Source organism: Tyto alba, unplaced genomic scaffold (genome assembly GCF_018691265.1).
Source record: "Tyto alba isolate M040663 unplaced genomic scaffold, T.alba_DEE_v4.0 Super-Scaffold_5, whole genome shotgun sequence".
In the NCBI taxonomy this organism is placed as follows: domain Eukaryota; kingdom Metazoa; phylum Chordata; class Aves; order Strigiformes; family Tytonidae; genus Tyto; species Tyto alba.
In genome coordinates, this window is record NW_024881326.1 from 21,866,350 (window position 1) to 21,887,578 (window position 21,229).

General features: G+C 49.6%; 1 protein-coding gene across 2 annotated transcripts in view; it reads left to right on the top strand.

The window, feature by feature from the left end:
• Positions 1-21,229, top strand: part of GPC3 (glypican 3) — a 155,329-nt gene that overhangs the window by 100,499 nt on the left and 33,601 nt on the right. For both annotated transcript variants that reach the window (XM_042807526.1, XM_042807527.1), the window contains one exon: positions 7,362-7,482. In XM_042807526.1, coding sequence (XP_042663460.1) covers positions 7,362-7,482 — 121 coding nt within the window. The remainder of the gene's footprint in view (positions 1-7,361; positions 7,483-21,229) is intronic.

The window sequence follows — 21,229 nt, forward strand, 5'->3', positions numbered from 1 at the left end:
CATTACTGCTTTTCACACGTTTCCAAGTGTGCAAAAACACACTGTGTTTTTATGGGATGACACAGAGGTTCACGCGTGTTACACTCCACCACTTGCAAAGAGCTTGTTGAGGGGTCATGGTGTCTGGGTGTTTGTGGTAGCTGGGGACCAGACCTGCTGGATCTCCCTCTGTGTGTCTGCATCCCTGTGCACTTCTTTGCAGCTTTCCTGGGTGCAGTTAATTGACAGGCACTTCCCTGAGATGGCGGGGGGCTGGATGTGCAGACAGGGTGGGTGTGCAACAGCTTAAACCCACCTAAGCAAGGGTTGCTGTCGTGTTCTTCTTTGCCTCTGTCTTCTTGCCCCATCCTCGCACCTGCCCTCATGCTGGTGATAGTGGATGGTGAGAAGATGTTGTCCAGCCTCTTATCCTTGTCTCCACCCAATGTAGAGAAAACCCAGGGGGTGATTCTTTTCACTGCACTCCTGACTTAATAATTAACTCATTTTAAAGACTTCAGCTTAAGTCAAGTGGGTGTTGAGATATTGAACTCAGGTCGGTTTCTGTGGGAGTCGGGCATCTGAATCTCAAAGGTGATTTGAGCCTTATATATAGTATCAGGGTTTTGCAGCCTTTAATACTAAAAGCCTCTTAAAATCTAGATTCTCAGAGTTTAATAATCTGCTTACACAAGTATATTCCTTTCAAGCTGTTCTGAGTAGAATGACAGAAATGTTTGCCCACTGTAAAACTTGTAAGCACATTAAGTATTACTGTTAGATACTGCCATTTCCAGATTTCTCAAGACAAACTTGTACATTAATCTAAATCACCCGCATAACTCTTGTTCTCTTTATACCATTTCCAAATTAATATATTTTTAGCACCTTGCCAGATTCTCCTCTTCAAGCTAGAAGTCTCAGATTTGCCTGCTGTTGCCAATGTACTGTGGTTTGTTTTAATCATACAAATCATAAACAATGAAAGCACAATTGGAAGCAAGAGAGAAAAATGAGATTCTGTAATTGGAACAAAGGAAATTCCATGCCAGCAATAATCCTTTAGTTCATGAAGAGTTTGGTTATTTCTGGCAGTGCTGCAAAATATCTGATACAATGGAGTCCCCAAAGAGGGAGGCTGTATAACTTTTCAAGCACATGAAGCACAGCTTTGTAGCAATGAAAGGATAGTAGGCAAATTCAGTGGGTTATTGAGTGGCCATAATTGTTTCCAGAGTATTTCAGAAATGAAGCTCATGAATCTTCCTCTATTAAGCCTTCTGCTTGGTCTCAGGTTTAGCCAATTTTTCCACAATCTATTTGTCTTGAACTTTACTCAACTGCAGTAACAATGGAGGGAGACTTCAAGCTGTCCTTTTATGCTATGAACTCCCATTGTTTTGCTATGAATATTACAGTTTTTGCTGTTCTTTCTTAAAGTCCCATCTCCCAGAACCAGGTGACTACCTGAGACTTTACGTTTATAAGCAAAGGAACATCTGCAGCACGCTCAGGGGCTGTAGCGCAGGGTGGTTGGGAAGAGGCAGCACTTCCCTTTGGCAGGGAACTGATACCGCAGGATCTCGGGGTACTCTCTGTAGTGAGACCAGCCTGCAAGGTGTTGACATTTGGAAATCCAGCAGAAAACAGCTCCTTTTTATTTAGGTGAGAATACTCCCCGCTGAGAGCCTTGGATCCTCCTGGTTGCTTTTGAAGAAGCTTGCTCAGAGCTGCTGGTGGTGTAAACTGACTGCGGCATTCCGAGCTCTGCCATGACTGCAAACACTCGCTGCAAGCAAGCAACCCAGTGCATGTTGCAAGCCAGGAAGGCACCCGGGAGCTCTGCGCTCCACCTCTCTCCTGCCACCTGCACCCCCATATAGCAGATGCCTGCATATGGTCACGGGATGGTGAGACCGTGCACCCCGTATGGAATAGGACACCTGGGGTGGACCTGCACTTGTCTGGCCTGCAACCCCCACCCGTCCCGTGTCTGTGCTGGGGTAGTTGGTATAATTGACCAAGCGTCTCCGGAAAGTCTCTCTTTAGAGAGGAAACTATCGGGGAAGGAAGGTATCACCTCTTCTTGGAGGTGCGTGGGGTCAGCCAGGAGTTACTCCCTGTCTGCAGGGTCGGATGAGTGGGCTGGAAGCAGCTCTGCCAGCCTTTTGGCTCCTACTGCTCACACTGCTGATGTGACACTAAGGTTGTCCCTCTAAACCAAAAGGCAGCAAGGGCCAGAGAGAGTAAAACGTTGGCGTCACCACCGCGCCCACTTTTACTGACCCGTGAGAACTAGATGGAGATAAGACTTGGGTTCCTGCCAGGAGTGTGGGGGAGAAACGTGTCTTTCGCATCTTCCCTTTTTTGTATCTTTTTGCTTCCTACATGGTGAGAACTTGGTGTCACCAGCCCACATGGCCTGTAGTAAGTCATGTCTTGAAATGCAGAGCAGCTTGAGGGGATTGCAGGTGCTGGAAATGCTGCTCTCTCAAGCTCAATTATTAAGTCCTGTGCAATGAAACCTCCTCTTTTTTATTGTAGTCCTATCTTGTAGCAGTCTGTGTTGTATTTGTTCCCCATCCACTCCCTCAAACAAGTACGATTCAGTGAACAGAGATAGTAGAGGAAAAGCCTGCAAGGGATACCGCACAGTTTAAATTGTGGAGCTGTATTTGAATAAATACTTTTCAACTGGAAGGCAGGCATAAATTAATTGTTATTTGAATTACAAACTTACTTTCTTTTTTCTAAAAGGTGTAATTCTTTATGTATGACTTACAGGATTACTTTCTCTAAATCACACGTCAGGCATTGCAGTAACTCATCTCTAAGCCTAGCATGGTCAAGTAGGATGAACACACGTTTTACATTCGTTGCCATATATTTAAATTGAATTTGTCATCTTGTCTTCCTTGCTCTGAAATGAAAGCCTGGAAAGAGCTGCATTTGGTCCGAAATGACCAAACATTCACAGGACACGTTTGTGGATGGTGGGGAGGAAAAGAGGGGTAAATCCCTTCATTTGACTACATACTTTGGCATTTATGGCTGGTGGATGAGAAGGAGCAGGAAGGGTCTGTAGTTGTGCTATCCTCAGAGAAGACCTCAGATCATTAGTGTTTTCATCAGGTGGTTGTCTTTAAAGTAGTTTTTAGCAGGGGCTGCTTATCAGCACATTTTACAATGTGACATTTGTCTTCGGAAAATACCACATCCCTAGCAAAAGCCCATACCCAGGGAGCCCGGGCAAAGAGATGCTGCTGACTGACGTCAAGACACGTCAAAGAGGAAAGTATTTTGGGCTCTGCTTATGAAGTGGAAGCCAGACCACACTCATGTTGCAACACTGATATCCCTTCAGCTCCGAGACCCCCTGGGACCATGGGGTGGACTTGAACCACTGCGCATATTTGCTGTTCAGTGCCGATACCACCACGGCAGAGGTATGTGATGGGTTTTCATGGAGTGGCACAAGTGTCCTGCCTGTTTTATTGGCAGCAGTTGAAAGCAGCTCGAGATGGCTCTGAGATTCCTTCTTTTCTGTGTTGCGGCTGGAGAACATGGGAAGAAGGTGACACTTTGCCTTTGCTTTGCAGTGGGACCTGCGAGCCCGCCAGCCCTGCAGCAGCTCAGTGGGACACAAGGGAGCCTGCGTGGGGACTACCCTGGGAGCCCCCTGTCCCCCAGCTCCGTGGGGCCTGCAAAGGCATCTCTCTGCCATATTAAGGCCTAACTGCTTGGCCCAGGCTGCAGGGAGGGGTGCCAGCTGCCTGCTCCAGCTTTTCTGGCATTACAGGAATGCCCATCCCTCACTGAAGCTACATTTCAAAGTCTTTAACCCTTCGGTCGGCTGCAGCCCCCATGCCCAAATGCATGCCACTTGTCCCTGGTGCTGAGGCAAGGAGGGGGCACAGCCGCGGGGGAGCTGGTGTCCCCTTTGTGCCCGAGTGCAGCAGGAGGTCTCGGGCAGTGTGTCCTGAAGCACCCAAGCCACGCAGGATCACGTCTGCGGCTACTCAGATGTAGCGTGTCCCCCCTCCATCCTCATCTTTGCGGTTCACACTCAGATGTGCAGCTTGCAGTGCCCGCTGCCTTGCTGCTTCAAACGACTCATGCGATGATGCAAATGGTTCATTTTGGGCCTGGAACATACCCTCATATGTGGCCAGGTGGGATGCACCAGGCAGTGGCACTCTGCTTCTCCAGCATCACTGTTTAAGGGGGAGATCTCTCTGCAGACACTTTCAAGTTCACTTCCTTCTCTGGTAGACTTATCCCCCTGGGGAGGGTGATCTGAGGTCCTCACCACCCCAGCAGAGCCTTCTGGCAAACAATTTCAGTCTCTGGACACGTAGTTACAGTGTGTTACTGCCATAGTACTGTGTTCCTCCCTCCTGTATGACATTGCGTAGGCTACAGAAATCCTCTTTGGCAGTCATTGCGTGAACTTCAGAAAGGGTTTTTCCCACTCAAACCCAGGCTCTTGAGTTTCTTTGGATAAAACTGTTTAGGAGGGAGAGTGTATTAATTTAGGTACACACCAAATGGTCTCGGTTCCGCTCTTGCTAAATCCTGTGGGAGATTTATCCTGCTAGTTAAATCTCTTAAACAACAGGAGGCTTTTCAGCAATGTACTCTGAAGTTCCATCAGTGCTTTAAATGAAATTTACAGTCACACCAAAAATGCTAACTTCCTTGGCATCTAAGAAGTCATGCGTCTTGTGGACGTTTATGTTCAGTCACCAGACGTATTTGTCAGGTTGGCACGGTGGCATTAAGCGACTGTGTGACAAATAAGCAGCAGGCTTAACGGCTCGCTGCTCCCAATGACTTATTCCCCTGCAAAAAGCTAAGCCCGAGTATTTGCGGAGCCGGGCAGGTCTGTGCTTGCGGCAGCAGCATCTTCCCACGAGATGGTGCTCGGAGCATGCGGTCCTGCCGGCCCTCTGAGCCTGAGCCGGGAAACCAGAGCTTCTCCTGGGCATGGGCTGCTCTCTGACCCCACTTCTCCCAGTCACTTAGCTTTCAGTCTACAGCTGGTTGTGCTTGTAAGCGCTTTCCTGAACTGGGAGCTGGTGTGTCTCAGGTATAGCTGTGTTTTGTATTTCCCAGGATAATGCAACAACTATTACAATACTTTTTTTTTTTTTTAAAAAAGTGTGTCTTTTGCAAAACGTGGAGTCCTAACGGGAGGCCCCAGCACGGGGAAGGGTGTCTGGGTGGAGAACAGAGCTGCCGGAGTCGGTGCGGTACAGCTGAGCGGCACCGTGCTGCGGCCGAAGCGCTGTGTGGTGGGTCGAGGCTTGGGAGACCCAAGCCTCTGCTGTGCAGTGACGCCTCTCCTGTACCTGGACAAGCTCTTTATGTCTGGAAAAAGGAGCAGACACAGGCGTGTGCTCCTGAGAGGCGCAAACACCTCCTTTCTCCCAGCCTTCATCTGTCATCTCTTTCAGTGAAGAATCTCGTGGGGTCGTCAGCCCTCAGCTGAGCGGTGTTGGGGGTGCTCAGCCCTGGGGACCCGGCCAGGGATGCAGAGCCCCCCCTGTACATAGAACTTCTGCTCTGAAAAACCCTTGGAGTGGAATCAGCCTCAGTCTTGTATTTTAAATGATGTGAATATTTCCGGTCAGGGGCAGATTCTTGCAGCACCAGTACAAACGCAGGGTTGCCACGTGTCTGAGTTGCTCTCATTCCTAATTCAGAGTTTGAGTGGGGCCATCCCCCTGTGTATCCCCAAAAGCCTCCGTGTGCCCCAATGGCTGTTGTGGCTGAATATCCCCATGCCTCTTGCTTTCTCCCCCAGCTAAGCATCCTCCCTGAGCTGGCCCCACCATCCCTCCCATCTCTTTCTTCTCCTTTAAACCCCTACCGAGGTCCCACTTCCTCCCCCAAAGCCTCTGTGAAACGGGCTGACTGTCATCGCCCGAGCTTGCCTGGCAGCGTGGGGATGGAGGATTAGCGGGCAGGGGAGTGGGGAGCTGGCAGACGGGGAGGCAGTCGCTGGTGCTGGGAGTTGGGTAAGGACATGATGTGTAGGAGATGAGTCGCAGAAAGGAATATACCCATGGCACCGGAAAAACAGACGTACAGGAAAGCAGACTGATGCTTGGTGTTATCTCGGTGATCTCGCTTTCGTGGGCTGTGCCGGGGTTTGGCAGCGTGTGCTCGGGCTGTCAGCTCTTGGAGACGAGGACTTGTTTTGTGCTTGTCAGTGGGGCTGCGAGGAATACCGACAGCCCACAGCTCGAGAAGGCACCGGTGTGCTCCGTGCCACTGCTGTGGCTGCCAGCAGTTGGTGGGGGCAGCTGCCTGCTCTGGTCCTGAAGCTGAGTTTGAGGTTGGTGTGGGTGAGCTTGTCTCGCATCCTGAGCACCGTGTGCTGGCCCCCGGGTACTCAACGCTCGCCAAAGGCAAGCGTGCAGCAGTCCCTCTGTCCCTCTCCTCATCACTTTTATCGCTCTGATAAACTTTGCCGTTCCATAACTTTTGCAGCAGTGAATTTATATTTCTTTCCTAATCGCTGAGGAAAAGGCAGGCTTGGCCACCCTCCTCTGCAGAGCTGCCCTGGCAGCTCAGGGAAGGTCCCTGTGGAGAGCTGCATCTGGAGATCTCTCTGCAAGCTCTTACTCTGCTTTACGGGTGCTTTACTGACTTGCACAGCACCCGTGTAAATTGAGATAGCGTGTGCTGCAGAGCCTAGCACTGTACCAAAGTCAAGGTATGTTCTAAGCAGTTACTTTGATCCCCAAGGCTGGATCTCATCAAAGACTGAAATCAGGATTGTTTGACAACACCTATTTTCCATTAGCAATGTTGACAGCATTAATTATATTCTGATGCTTTAATTCTTTATTATTGAAATCACACATCAGTGATAGTCATTATTTTGCAAGGAGGTTGATGTTATGCTAATCAGCTTGCAGTTAACTGGGTCATCCCACTCATTTTTTTTTGGCTGTGGGCACAACACTACCACTCTTGTACTGGAGTCTCTGTGGTCTGCCAAGATTTATTTTAAACAAACATGAGCAAGCCAGAATTTCTGAGCCAGCTTTTTTAGGACTCTTGGGTGCAAGTTATGTGAAAATATTTATCCCTGTTGTATACAGTTTAACGTCTTCCTTGGTTACTAATGGACTGGAAAGGACTTCATTGTCCTCAAGTGATACAAGTACGTAATCTTGCTGCTTTGCAAAGGCAGAGCAGAAATGTTTATGGGAATCTTCTGCCTATTCTTTGTCATTATTAACTCTCTTGCACTCTCTGATTTGGAAGAGGCTGGTGCTTATCTTGGCATTTCTTTTGTTTGTACCCAACTTTAAAGTTCTCCTCTGTATTAGCCCATCACACTGTGGTCTCCTCTGTTCTCACTCCCACAGGTACAGTCCCCAAATCACAAGGAACGGAGCAAAAGCTCAGCCTGGCAACCATGAGGCGAAGATGAAAGGTCCAGAGCCAGTCATCAGCCAGATTATCGACAAGCTGAAACACATCAACCAGGTTTGTTGCAGGAGTGCCAGCAGGGATGGCTCCAGAGTGGGCGGTTTCCAAATCAGTTGGGCCTCCCCCATGCTTTTTTCAGGCACAGCCAGACAACCCGGGGCATCTCCGTCTTCAGCAGCCGAACGCAGAGCCGGTGCCACCTCAGCCCCGCGTGGTACCGGGCTCACAGGGCACGTGTGGCAGGTCCTGATTCACGCACGCTGGCGTGGTGCTCCGTGGGTGCCACGTGAGCTGCAGGGCGCAGTTATCGCAGCCCCCCAGGGCTCAGCGTCCCTGCAGCACGCTTCTGCCGGGCATCCGGCCCCCGCGCAGCGGAGGACCAGGAAAGATGGAGCTGCTGTGGTGTCCCCAAGCACGAGCTGCTGGTAGGAGTTTATGTGGCATGTGCCTCGTGTCCCCTGTGGTCCGAGGAGTCCCCTTTGGCATTGCTCGTGGCTGGCAGGGAGGGCCACCTATTTCTTTGCTGTATCTCCCTGGACATCCACTCCCAGTCGCTACTGGGGCAAGTCACATTGAATGGGGAAATGGCAGAGCTGGATGAGACCCTTTCCACTAGGGAAGGAGCTTCCTTCCCACAGTCTCAGACCTGGCATCCTTGCTGGGGCAAGCAGTATCTTGTCTCTGCTCATCATGCCAGGCGAGGCTGGATCTGTGAACAAGCCCCACTGCTGCCAAGGGATTAGGTGGCACCTCTGCGCGGTGTTCAGCTTGCAACTGTTAACCTCCCAGAGCTCTTCTTCAGCTTTGCCTCAGGCCAGCCGTGCTGGGGTCCAGCTCTAGGCTCTGCTCTCCTGCCCGTGTCATTGAGTAACTCAGAGAGGGGATGTTTGTCAGTAGGCTCATAGCTTGGACCCCTCCACTTTCCAAGGACACAGCATCTGGACCTCGCAGGGCAAATACTCAGGCAGTAGTGCTGTCTGTTAATACAGCTGAGCTGCCCAGTCTCTCCCGAGAGAGCTCTTACGGGTGGGGACCTTGTTCAGGGTTGCTCCGGCACGAGGCTTTGGGCAGCGCTGGGTTCCTGGGGTTAAGCCCAGCTTTGCTTCCCGGCCGGGTGGGCTGCGAGGGCTGCTCTGCCTGGAGTTGCTGGCTTAGCGACTTTTCTGCTAACCTCTGCTTTCCTGCTCCTGTGGCTGCCAGGGACTGTTTTCACAGCAGTTCCCAGTTTAACCCCCGCGCCCTCCGACGCAGGCATGCCTCATTAGGTGCTGTCTGGGAGCAGCAAGGGATTTGGGGTCCCCAGGAGCACCCGGCCACGTGGGAGCCGACATGGGCAGCAGCAGCGCAGCCCGCTCTGCCTTCCCGCATGCCTCCCTGTGCCGAGCTGTGCCATCTGCCAACAGCCCATAATTATTAAAAAGAGGGGGGGGGGAGTGAAAAAAATAGCATAATCAGCTCCCTATTAAATGGGGTAGAGGGCAGGCTTCAACCTGCAGGTGATAATGATATTTTGCCGTTCACAGTGAGAAAGTCGCACCAAACAAAACATGGTTATTAGTGTACTTGAAACTGCTGACATAAAGTGGTTGTGAAATGCTGGCTGCCAGATTGGGTCAAGTTAGGTCTTTGCTGAGCAGTTCAGGCTGCTGAGGAGCGGAGATCTGTGGAACGAGAGACCGTGGGTAAACATTGTCGGGCTGAACTCAGCTGTTTGGAGCAGCAGAGTGTCTTTGTCAGCTGCTGCTTGGAGCAGAATAGTGGTAAGGGGGTGAATGTGGTCAGCTCAGTCATGATCTCTTAACAGCGCTTCCCCGCCTCAGTTTGCAGTATTGGACTGGAAGGTGTTATGGGGGAGCAGGTGAGTTGTTTTGCTTTAAATGGCGTAAATGTAAGAGTCTGAAAAATATCGAACCCTCTTGTAAAGTTGTGTTTGAGAAAGAGAAGGAATTGAGAATAAAATCAGGAGAAAATGGGAAGCGATTTGTGAAAATTAGTTATAAACCTAGCTATTCCTGCGGAGGGTCTGTAGTCTATGGTAAGCGGCTTATATGCTGGGAAAGTAACTTGTGGAGGTGACTTAAAATTGGGATTTGGGGTGTCAGAGCTCACCGTCACACTTATGTTCTCAGCCAACCGAAGTTTTGCACTCTCCTTCACATCTGGAATGCATCTTGAATGCCGAAGAGTAGGAAATGTGGAAGGAGCAGCAGCTCTGGATGAATTACTGTTGTGTTTTTCAGGTGTTGGCTTCAGATCTGGGAAGCAGTGGGGACTCCCAGGCAGGGGAGGGGTGAAAATCTCCTCATCCACCAAGCTCAAGCCAACAGTGGCTCTTAAGGATTTTCAAACCCAGAATCTTCTGGAGAAGAGAGCATCTTTTTGAGTGTTTGTAGTGCTCAGAGCTGTAAACTGGATTTCCCGTGTGATTACCAGTACATTCTGAATCTAGTACCATATGATGACTTCCTCCCAGTGTGTTGTGTTAGAGATGCAGCTTGGATTTTGTGGATGGATGTGGGTAGACTCAAGAACCATGCTAGTTGGGGCAATTTTTTTAGAGTTCCACAGCTTTTACTTGTAGATTTTTGCTAATGTCTGTGATTTGCTGAAGACCTGGCTTCAATTTATTCCAGGCCACTCACACTGCTGAAAAATGCGTGTTCTTTCAGCAGTGCGCCACATTTTCGAGCTTGCTTGAGTTTGGCGAATGTGTTGTGTGCGGAAATTGTGCCCGCTCATTAGTTCATGTCTTCCCAAACTGAATCTGGGTAAGTGCACACATATATATGAGAAATTCTCATCGAACTTCTGCAGTTTGAAATGAGAATGGTGTTTCTGCATTAGAATGAAATCCATGGGGACTGAAGAGAGTACAGGAAACCTAACCCAGAGAGAAGGGGAAGTAAAAGTTTGCTGGATTGTATTAGTTTGGTTCAAGCTCCTTATGTCAAGCTAAAATAAATAAATGAATAAAGCATGGCTGCCCGAGTAGCGTGCTGTCTCATCAGTCCTTTCTGGATGAGTCCCCGTCGGTGGTGCCTACTCATCACATCAAGTCTCCAGACCATTTGTGTTTCACCCAAATGTGTGATTGTGGGTGGTGCTATTTTTTGTGCGTTGGTGGACGAGATGGTTTATTATTGCCATATTGGAAGTAAGGATTATTTTCTTATTTTTTTTTTCAGTTCTGTTAGATGTCTACCAAGTTTTGATTTGAGTTATTTTTGCTGTGTGCCCAGAGGCATGAACAGCCCATCCATAAATATTAGCATTGTTATCTCAGCTGGGAGGCCAAGGGTCACCTTCAGGAAAATGAGTTGGAATTGGTTCCTAAGTTTTATTTCCCAGAGTAGATGGGGGTCTGTTTCTAGATAGAAGGGTTTTCACTCATCCCACACATGAAACTATATTGAAACTGAAAGGTTATTCAGTGTCAGCACAAGGTCTTGCTCAGTTTTTTGTGACTTGGTAGCATCCCTAGGCAAAAAGCTGTGTGCAAGGTGAGCTATTTCCCCTGGTCGCTCCGTTTTCCTCCCACCATGGGGACGTTTGGATGGCTGACAGGTAGGGACAAGCTTCAAGTTTTAACAAATGTGCATGGAGGTGGGAGCTGTGGTGTCCCATGTCTCACATCCTGGGTGCCCTGCCACACTGGTGACCTTGTATTGATCCTCCTCCTCCAAGAAAGGCTCTGGAGAGCAGACCTGAGTGATGCTGGTGTGAGGATGCAGCAGGGATGGAGGCTGCGGGTACTCTTGGTCCTCCCTCCTGTCTTGAGCTGACTTGTGTGCTCTCTGCAGTGCTTATGGGGTTCTGACACGCTTTGCCCCGTCCTTACTGCACTTACCTGTTTAAGCTTGTGCCCAGTTCTGATCCCTTTTTATGCTTAGATAAAGCCTGGTGTTTATCACAGGACGATCTCTATGAGGAAGAGCACAATTTTGGAAGAAAAGGGGAGGGAACTCTACCAAAAATGAATAATAAAATCCATAAAAGGAAACTTAACTGGGGGAGATGTGTCTTTACAAGATTGAAGGGCCTGGAAACATATTGTACATTTCCAGACACTTGAGTTAAGGGCTCATTTAGAATATTTCAGATATGCTGGAGTTTGACAGTTCTTTGGTTTCCACATCAAACAATCTGTAATTTATTGCCCCATATAGGGACTGTGTTTTTATCATACTGCATATTCTCTAGCCAGAAATCTAACTACCATATAAGTTCTTGAAAAAAATAAAACCTTTGGGGATTGGAATCCAGGCAGTATGCTTTTGCAGACCCTGAGAAACCCACTTTGATTTATTTCCTTGGAAATAAGGGGAACACACAATTTCTTGGAGTATTACAGCTGTTCCCCCAAGCAGGATCTCACTGCCTTTCTTCACATGCTCGGTGTAAAGACCCTGCTCCTGCAGCAACCCCTGTCTGAAAGAGCCTCACGTTGCTCTTTGTGGGGTTTACAGGAGGATGAGAACAAAATTTAGGAGTTTTACGAGGTAGTAAAACATGGAGCCCTAGCTGGAAGGAAAAAAAAAAAAACATAAAAGGAGGCCCAGAGGTGCAAATGACCAAAGACAAAATAGACTTGAAGTTTGTGAAAACATATGCCCCAGCATTTAAATAGCCGTGTTTGAAGCTGGTTTGATCAACCAATATGTCGTATATTTGTTTGTAGGTTTAATGGGCTGTTTCCCTGCGGCCTGGCTGCTGGGAGAGGGCACGCCGGGGGTCACCCCGGAGTTAATTTGGAAAGAGGCCAAAAGGCCACAACTTGACTGAATCAAATGTAAAGAAAATAGGCCTGGGAACGGCGCGATGCCCGTGTGCCCGAGTGTGCCTCAGCCCCTTTGCTCGAAATACAGAGTGTGGCGGAGCATCGCGGGCTGGTGAAGGGGGTTTAACCCCACCGTGGGGGGGTGATGCTTGGGGAGGCAGAGGGTCGGGTCCGGACCCCCCGTGGGGCACAGGGGGAACTGCCCCAAAGGTGCGGCCAGTGTTCGCCGGGCTCGGGGCGGCCGCGGGTGCTCCCTGGGAGGGACAGGGGGTCCCGGCGAGCCGCCTTGCCAGACCCGGTCCCGGGCGGCTCAAAGCAGGGAAAACTATGAAGTTTATTAATGGGAGACCCTGGGGAGTTTTCAGGAATATATTTCCCCTTCAGAAAAATCTGTGACTTTGACGGATTTGGTGGAATCGCATCTCTCTGTGGCCTGCTAGGCTTTGTGAAGTTTATTATTCCCACTGTGTTTTAATTCCCTGGCCAGATGAAGCAGCATAATAATTAGAAGAATGCACAGACTGCCAGATTGTTAAATAATGGGATGCACAACACTTATCAATTGAAAATACAATATTTAAATTGCATCAAAACAAGTCACTTTTGGCTAATTTTCCACTTTTAAATTTAATAAGTTAACACTGCAATGTCTGAAGTGCTGTGTATGTGTAATATAATTTAGCGAGTCCTCAAAAGAAGTGTTAATAAACACAATAATTACTTGGACACGCCTTTTGTTCAACATTATTAAACAGTTTGTAACAATTAAAATATTAAAACCACATGTTGTTGAAAGCAACCAGACATTGGAATTATTTCTTACTAAGGCTATTAAATAAAATGACAGAAGATTTTTATTTTAATGATAAATGTGTTTTGGAATGGATCAGCTAATTCTTCTTTTACTACACAAAATAATCTGCAGCTCCACCAAGTCTAGGCCTGGTATTTAAAGCCTAACTCCATCCTCCTCTTGAGCTGTGCCTCGGCTCTCGTTAACACGCCGGGTAAATGCTCTCCGACTCCATATGCAAGCGGCAATTACAGGATTTTGCCAGGCCAGTTAAATCAGGGGAAGTGTGACCCTCTGTTAGGAGAACATGATTAAATTAGAACGTATCTGACTGTCGGGTTGCTTTTTAAACCCAAACCCCTCCTTCCCATCCCAGTAAGAGCCAGCATTTGCCCATGCTAGCTATCGCCCGTTGGAACCCTATCTGCAAACGTCCTGGCTTTATCGGGTTTGTTGTGGGAACAGTGTACCCGCAGGTCACCCGAAATGGGTTTTCTTTAACAGTTCAAGATTAATTGGACCCGGTGTGTTTGCATGTGTGTTTTGAAACAGATGCGTAATCTGGGCTGTGTTTGCTGAAGTTTCTCGCCTGTTTTTTCCTATGGGCTTGCACAAGACTGGAGCGTGAGGGGTGCTCTGTGCTAAGCCCCATGCTTTTACTGCTTGTGCCATTACATTTGCTGTGGAATGTGAGGTATTTCCCATTTTCAGTAAGGAAAGGGCAGTAAATAGGCACATTCCTGGTACTGCTCAGTGACAGCGAAACCGGGAGTTGCGCTGAGGGCCTGAGCATCTCCTGTGTGCTGCGTAAACCTGGGGAACCCTGTCTGTTACTGCCTGGTTGTTTTTATTGAAGGTAGTGCCAAAACACCCATCAATATCCAAAAAGTCCTCATATCAGGCAGGTTTTGGAGAAATTTATAGGATTTTCCTTGGAGCACTCAAATCCTTTGATCTGCAGCCATGCATCCCTTTTTTTGGTAAATAATGGGACCACAGAGCTGTCATTTTTTGAGACAAGATTCACCGTTGCCTTGTCCTTCCCAGTTTGATTTCTCCTTACCCCGGCAACGAATTTCAGGAACACACGGGAGAGGACTGGGAAAGGTGCGTTTCTGTGTGAAGCCATAAGGAGATCCTGTATCGGTATGAAAAACGAACATCTCACCTGTGCTTCCTTTTTGCTAATCCCACTTGCTTTTCCAGGGGTTGCTTTATTCATTCATGGTGTTTCACTGCTTATCTAGTATTGGTAGAGATGTTTAGCTCAGTTGAGACTATCGGAGCAGCAAAGCTTTCCCAGGCTGTGAATCTGGCTCCTTGCTTTTCTCAGCAAGACCAGGAAGGCCCTGGGGCTGAGCTTGGACTGCTGGCAGTTTTGGCTGGTTTCCACACCAGTTTATTGTCTGGCGTTCATAACATTTGGGTAACATAAATAGCATTTTATCACTCCCCTTCCCTGGAATTCCCTGGTTGCTGCAGTCTTATGCATGAGAAGGGATTCAACTTTGCCCCTGTGGCTTCAGCTCTGGTGGGGAGGCAGGTGCCTCAGGTGTGTCCTGCAGGGACCAGCCTCCAAACAATGCTGTGGAAATCAGCTCAAAACAAAACAAAACGTTTGAAGGGGATTAATTTGCTTCTTGTGTCCAAAATATGCAGCTGATGCACAGCAGTGCTTTAAAACAAACACCAGATATCCTGTACCAGCGCTGGAGTTTATCCTGTTATGGAGGAAACAAACTTGGAGAAATCCTTGTGCAGCAAAGCAGGGTTTAAGTGAAGCCATTGATACCAAATTAACAGTTAATTACAGTTATTCTGGGCCTCCTTAATTGTATCAAGCGTCACCTTGTGCTGTGACTCAGTCTGGTGATTTAATCAGTAGATGTCCGAGGTAGGTGTCCTCCCCCATGGTCCCCGTAACAAAGCCAGCAGCTCTCTGGATTAGTGGGATGATTGGTAGGTTTCTCATTTATGCGTTTTTCTCCAAAATTTGACTTAACATCGAGGTTTTTTAAAGTGTGGTCCAGACTGAGAGAGGACTGGGATTAAGGGAGCTAATCTTCATCGTCCAGAGCAGTCCTGGAAGGTAACCTCTGGTCTTCTTGGCTGCAGAGCAAATCTGATTGCTTTTGTTCCTGAGAAAAAGCCCGGTTAACAATAATGTTACTTTTGACTCCAGCCTGACATTGTGTAACTGCTTAGCGATGATGTTCTTAGGGGAAGGGAGGCAAAAGCAGCCGTGTCAGAGGGCCCGCTCCGCATCCAGCTGCGGCGTGGCGTAAGGTGTCTTACTACTATGTATGTAGGAAGACACTGGCCTGCTGAAGCTGTTCATCTTCAGGTTTCAACAGCTTCGTTCTTGCAGCAAATGTCACCAGAGCTTTCCTGGTCTGAAGCAGAGGAGGCATCGGACCTACACCCTACCCAGCAATCCTGCTCTGAGAAAGGGTGGTCCCTTTTTTTTAAAAGCACTGGCTTGGCTTGGTAAGAAGCTGAGGCTGCTCCGGGGACCTCTGCTGATGCTCTAGACCACCTCTGTGGAGCCAGCAGCAGGCACAGACCACTGCAGCTTTCATCCAAGCTGTGCTGCTGTCAGAAAGCGCAAGGGGTTTTGTACGTTTTGGGTAATGAATAATTTGTGGTCTTGCTTCTTTTGTTATACCTGCTGACAAAGCAGATGTCTGTAACGAGGCAGGTCTCTGTGCTGGCAAACCCTGTCCCCAGTCAGTGAGTCTGCTTTGACCTGTCTGCGTTGGGGCAGGTGTAAATAACCCTCATGGCTCAGGAGGACTCTCTCAGTTAATGCTGTTGCTCATTAAACTTCTTAGCTTGGTTTTGACACATAACTGACTGCAAAGGCTGGGTTGTATTTTAGTGCTCTTGCTGTTGGAGCACGTGTTGCGAGAGGTGGCCCTTGCAGCACATAAAACTCTGAGAGCAAACAGGGAAGTTTAGGTTGCAGCAGTATTTATTGCCTATGGCCTCGCTCGACTGTATTGCGAGGGAATGATATTTGAAAGAAGAAAATGTGCTTGGCTGGCCTGTCTGAGGACACGTGTAAGAAGATGCTGTCTTGTGTGAAGCACAGTCAGCTGGGGAGGTGGGAGGCAGCTGGCAGAGGATGGCTGTTCAAGCCACCAAGAAATACCGTGATGGGCAGGAAGTTACTTTCTATTTTTGGCAGGACCCCTCGCATGTCCCCTGCCTACAAGTGGGGAAGGAGTTTACTGACCTTTTTGTGCAGCACATAAGCTCCTAAATGCTGAGGGTGAGACTCGGGTAGGTGCATTTCAGGGCTTCCTCTGCGAGTGTTGGGTCTCACTGGGGGAGGGTATAAAGTCACCGGCTTTGAACCTAATTTAAACGCTGAGTTGCTTCAGCTGCTCAGTTGGTGGCTGTGCATCTGTGTGGGAGAGCTGCCCTGGGCAGGGCTCCTCCTGCCCCTTGCCTGCAGCTCTGGAGGCCTGAACCTTGCAGGGTCTGTTTCTGTTGGATACAGTCAGTATTGGTGATGAGTTGCACCCCAGTGTATCAGCAATGCCCACGCTGGAGCATGGATGTTTCCTCATCCTGTTTGTAGACCCATCCTAGGAGGCAGGTGCTAATACTGACAATGGAAAAGCAGTGTCTGTGAAGTCAAATTTTCTCCTCCTTGGGTTTTAGCAAGCAGCAGCCAGGCTATGATTGGGAAGGGGAGCTGTAACCTTGCCCTGGAGCCAGCCCAACCATCAGCCATTAATTAGGGACCACGGAGGCTGGAGAGACCCTGTTCCTGGAGCCCCTGGTCTGGTTTGTCTCAGTTGAATGCCTGTTTACTGTGAAGTGCATAAAGACTTGCGGCAGCAGGGCCTGGGGTTCGGGGCTCCCCGTTCCAGCTGGGCGCCTTCCCCAGCAGCAGCAGCCCGGTCCTGCCAGCAGACCCCCAGCTCTGCTCTCCACGCGGGATGACGTGGTGGCTGTCGCGTGGCAGAGGGGGCCATGGGACACTGGGGGGCCACTGAACCCCCCAGCGCCCGAGGAGCACGTCCAGGGCTCAGCTAGGCACAACCTGCCCCGGTGCAGGGGCCAGCGGGTCCCCAGGGAGGGCAGACCGGTTGCTTCCTCCTCCCTAGCTAACAGGTTTGGGGGGTGTTTGCCACGGAATCCCCCTCTTCCTGCCTGATTTAAATCTCTGCTGAAATCAACGGCTTGGTAATTAGCCCTACACTGGGGTTATCTTGTCTGATAGGAGGTAACTGGCTTATGAGGCAGTTGTTCAGTCCCCTGTGACAGCTCTGCGGAGCAGGGGACATTCAGCAGAACTGCTGACAGTTGATTTTGAGGCTTCCAGTGCCTTGCGGTGAAGTGAATGCCAAAGTAAAGCTAAAAGGAGCAGCCGCTGGGAGGGCAGGATGTGGACAGGGTGACAGGGGCTGGTGTTCTGGCAGAAACCTCCGCACAAGACAACGTTGTGCACAAAAACACACAGCTTGAGAAGTTCCTCTCCGCTGGGAGCTTTTAGGGAGAAAGGGAAGCGGCTGGGACAGAGATTTGCCTCTCTTCCGTGTGGCAGAAGGAGAAGGAGGGGAAAAAAAAAAACATCCTTCTGGCGCAGCTCTCGGCTCGCCGTTTCCTACCTGGTGCCAAGGACGAGATGTTTGTCTCGCAGGCAGCCCCGGCAGACGTCGCTGACAGCCGGAGAGCGGCCCCGTGTGCTGGAGCCCGAGCCAAGAGGAAATCTCCCAGCCGCTGCGACGCGAGCTGGGCTGGGCTGGGCTGGGCTGGGCTGGGCGGCGAGGAGGCTGCGGGGACCCACTCGCTGCTGCACGCCCGACGTGCTGGTCCCCCTCTGCAGAAATGTGGGGTTTTTCTAGCAAATGGCTCAAGGTGGTATGATACCGACACGTCCTCGTAGATGCAAGAGCATCTAGGGCACCTTCCTCCCAGGCCATCCCTGCGCAGGTGCCCGAAGAACGTGATGGTAATGAGGTGGTTGATTGCTCCACCTCTACCCATGTTGTCTTCTTGTTCCCTGTGCTCCTGCTTTGCTTGTTGTCTCATGTTTTATCTTCTGGTGACGTGCACTTTGGGCCTTCCTGAGCAGTGTTTGGATGGCAGAGTGAGGTTCTGCTCCAACATAACGAAACAAAATATGGAAAATATGGGTAATAGCAGTGATGGGCCCTGGCTTATGTCGGCTCCCACACCGCTCCTTCACTCAGTTGCCAACCCCCCCGAGGGGTGGCTGCTTGACAGGTGGAGAAATTGGTCCAGATTCTCCTGTCTAGTGACACAGAGCGGGTGGAAGGGAGAGGGAAATGCAGCTGGGGCTCCTGGTAGGAGACTGAGAAACTTGGTGAGGAGAAGGAGCGGGGTTACGATGCCAGTGAAGACACGATCTGGGAAGGGGTCGAGGCAGACAGCCCTTGCAGGTAGCAAGGAAGGGAGCATCTTTGCAATGCCTTTTCCACCCTCGGTAGGTGTGGGTGGTTATGTGCCTGGTGGGGACAGCTCTCTTGGTGACTTTTTCCTTGTTTGATTCTTCCAGGCAGTCAGAAAGCCCGAGTGGTCTTGAAATATCAGCTCTTTCCCTGATGCAGGTTTAAAAGTGCACCCATGGGATTAATGTGGCATTCTGGTCCCTTTTCTCACAGTACAGGTTTGCTGGGCTGTGCAGCAGCCATCCTCGGGAGATGCTCTGGCATGAGTAGCACCAGATCTGAAGCAGTTATGGGCGCTGTGGCAGAGACTGGGACTGAGCAAACGATGCAGGTCAGCCCAGGCAAAGCAAAGAAGAGCTGGAAGGGGGTGTTTGCAGTAAATATCTGCATTCCAACATCACTTCTAGAGAAGTGGTAGCTCGTAGGAGTCTGTCTGATCCTAGCAGGAAAAGGTCCAGACTCCAGCAAGGTGCTGAAGGTGTCATCTGCTGTCTGGTCCAACCTCACGTTCAATGCTTGCTTTAATGTTTGGGTTTTTGGAGTTGAAGGGTTGTCTGTGTTTGGAGGTGGATGGCAGTGTGCGGGAAGGGATGCTGAAGGACTGGTGATAGTTTGGTCTCAGAAACGCAAAGGAAGAAAAGGAGCTGTAGCAACTCACAAAGGGAAAAGCAGCATTTCTCCAGCATCGCCAATGATGTGGGGCTCAGGGGACGAGCCAGAAGCAGATGGGGACTGCCCGGGTTCCCAGCAGGCTGGGCTGGAGCCCGCAGCCCTGCTCGGCACCCACACTGACCCGTTCCTTCCTACTGCCGCACAAAAACAAGCCATAAATAGCTGCAGGGTGGAAAGGGAAGGAACTGGATATAAGGTGAATGAGCTGGTCGTAATGCCTGAGTAATCTCTTTTTCGCATGTGCCCTGTGATGAATGAGTGTTTGTTGGGGCCAGGGGAAGTGACACCTCCCCTGCCCGGCGGAGAGCAGGCAGGAGCCGGTCCCCCTGCCTGCGTGGTGCCAGCCAGGGCTTAACCTCTGCGCTCGTGGGAGCATCCTGTCCTGGGCATCAGCCTGCTATCACCAAACCAGAGCAATTCATAATGGCTTGGCAGCCCCTTCTGCTGCCGAAAGAGATTTACCGTCCAGCGCGGACTCATTTTAATTACTGCCAGCACTTAGGGGGCTTTATCTGTCTTCCTTTACCCATAGGGATGTTGTCAGTTTTGATAGCTAATCTGGAATTAAGCTGATGATCCATAAAGTAGGGCCACCCTTTGGCCAATAATTCACTGCTGTCACCAGCTTCTTTGTGCTAGCAGGTGAGTGACCAGGAAAACTGATTTACTGGCAGCTGAGAGCATCTCCTCTGCAGCCCGTGAAGGCAGTAAAGGGGCTCCTGCTGCGCCAGTGCACCCTGAGTGATGCACAGTAGGGATATTTCCTGTTCCAGGAGATGGCATTTTGAGTGCTAGAAGTAAAGACCAAAACATTTTTACAGCTGAAGAGCCACAGTATAAACTCGGAGCTGCCGTTCACCCCTTCTGGCACCCGTTGCCCCGGGCTGGTGTGGACCCCCCAGAGCAGTGCATGGGGGTGGGTGTCCCGGGGCTGTGCCGTGCCCTCCCTGCCCGGAGGTGCTGCCTGGGGCTTGGGCTGCTGCGTACAGCACTGCGACCTGCAACAGCTCAGAGCAGGCAGCACTGGCTAGTGCAGAATTTGCTTTTAGAGCAGCTGATAAAACAGCTGACATGCCCAACTTGTCATTTTTCCATGCAGTGAAAATGACTTTTCCAGCTCCAAAGCCCACTTCCACTTGATAACATTCGATTAGCAATCTCTTCTTGTGCTGAGCTTGAACTAGGAGTACAGTTAGGAACAGGTTTCTTCTCTGCCATGTCTGTGCAGCTGAGGTGCATCCAACTGGAAGGGCCATAAGGAAACCACATTTTGGGTGTCCTTCTGCCAAAATGGGCTCTTCTGTCCCTGGGCTAATGCTGTGGGAGGGCAGCGACGCCTGCCTGTGCGCACAGGCACACATGTTTTCTCTTGCAAGACAGAAGTACAGATCCTGGTATTTGCTGATATTTTAAAAGTTTTAAATATCCTTATTTTTAAATGACATTTGGTGCTCGGTGCCGGGGAACATGGAATTTTTCTGTAATATGCGTTGCGTTTTGTTGCCGCCCAAGAGGGGGAAAGCTCTCTAGAGCATGGAAAGAAGCAAGTGAAAATGATGCTGTTGATGTTGCACTGAGTGTCTGCTCGTGCACACTCCTGTGCCACCAAGGCCCCTGTCCACAGAAAGGATAAACCGAACGGAGCTGGGAAATAGGGAAGTGGAGTAGAGGGCACCAGCGAATCTCATGATGAGGGTTGGTTAAATAATAAAGAAAGTATTTGCTAATAAAAAATAATTTTTTCCATGCTACTTCCAGGGCTAATAAGCAGAGGAAGTGGAGAGAATCGATTCTCCTGTTGCATGCTTGTGTATGATCAGGCCACAAAATTCAAAACACATGAGTTTTCAAAAAGTCCACAACTTCAGCCTTTTAAAATAGGTTCCTTTCCCTGATTCTTGCTTGTGATCAGATAATGACCTTCGTAAGCAAAACAACCCCAGCTGTATTTCATAATGGGAATATACTTCTGTACATTGTAATGAGCTGTTAACAGGGAACAGTATCGTGTGAAAATCTGCACATTTCCCATGATGCTGCCCGGATTTAAAAGCCACCCGTAAATTATTCAGCATTGCAGATTTCAAGGTCAGAACTGGCCATAAGATCTAGTTTTTTCACCCCCAAAACCAATGTTTT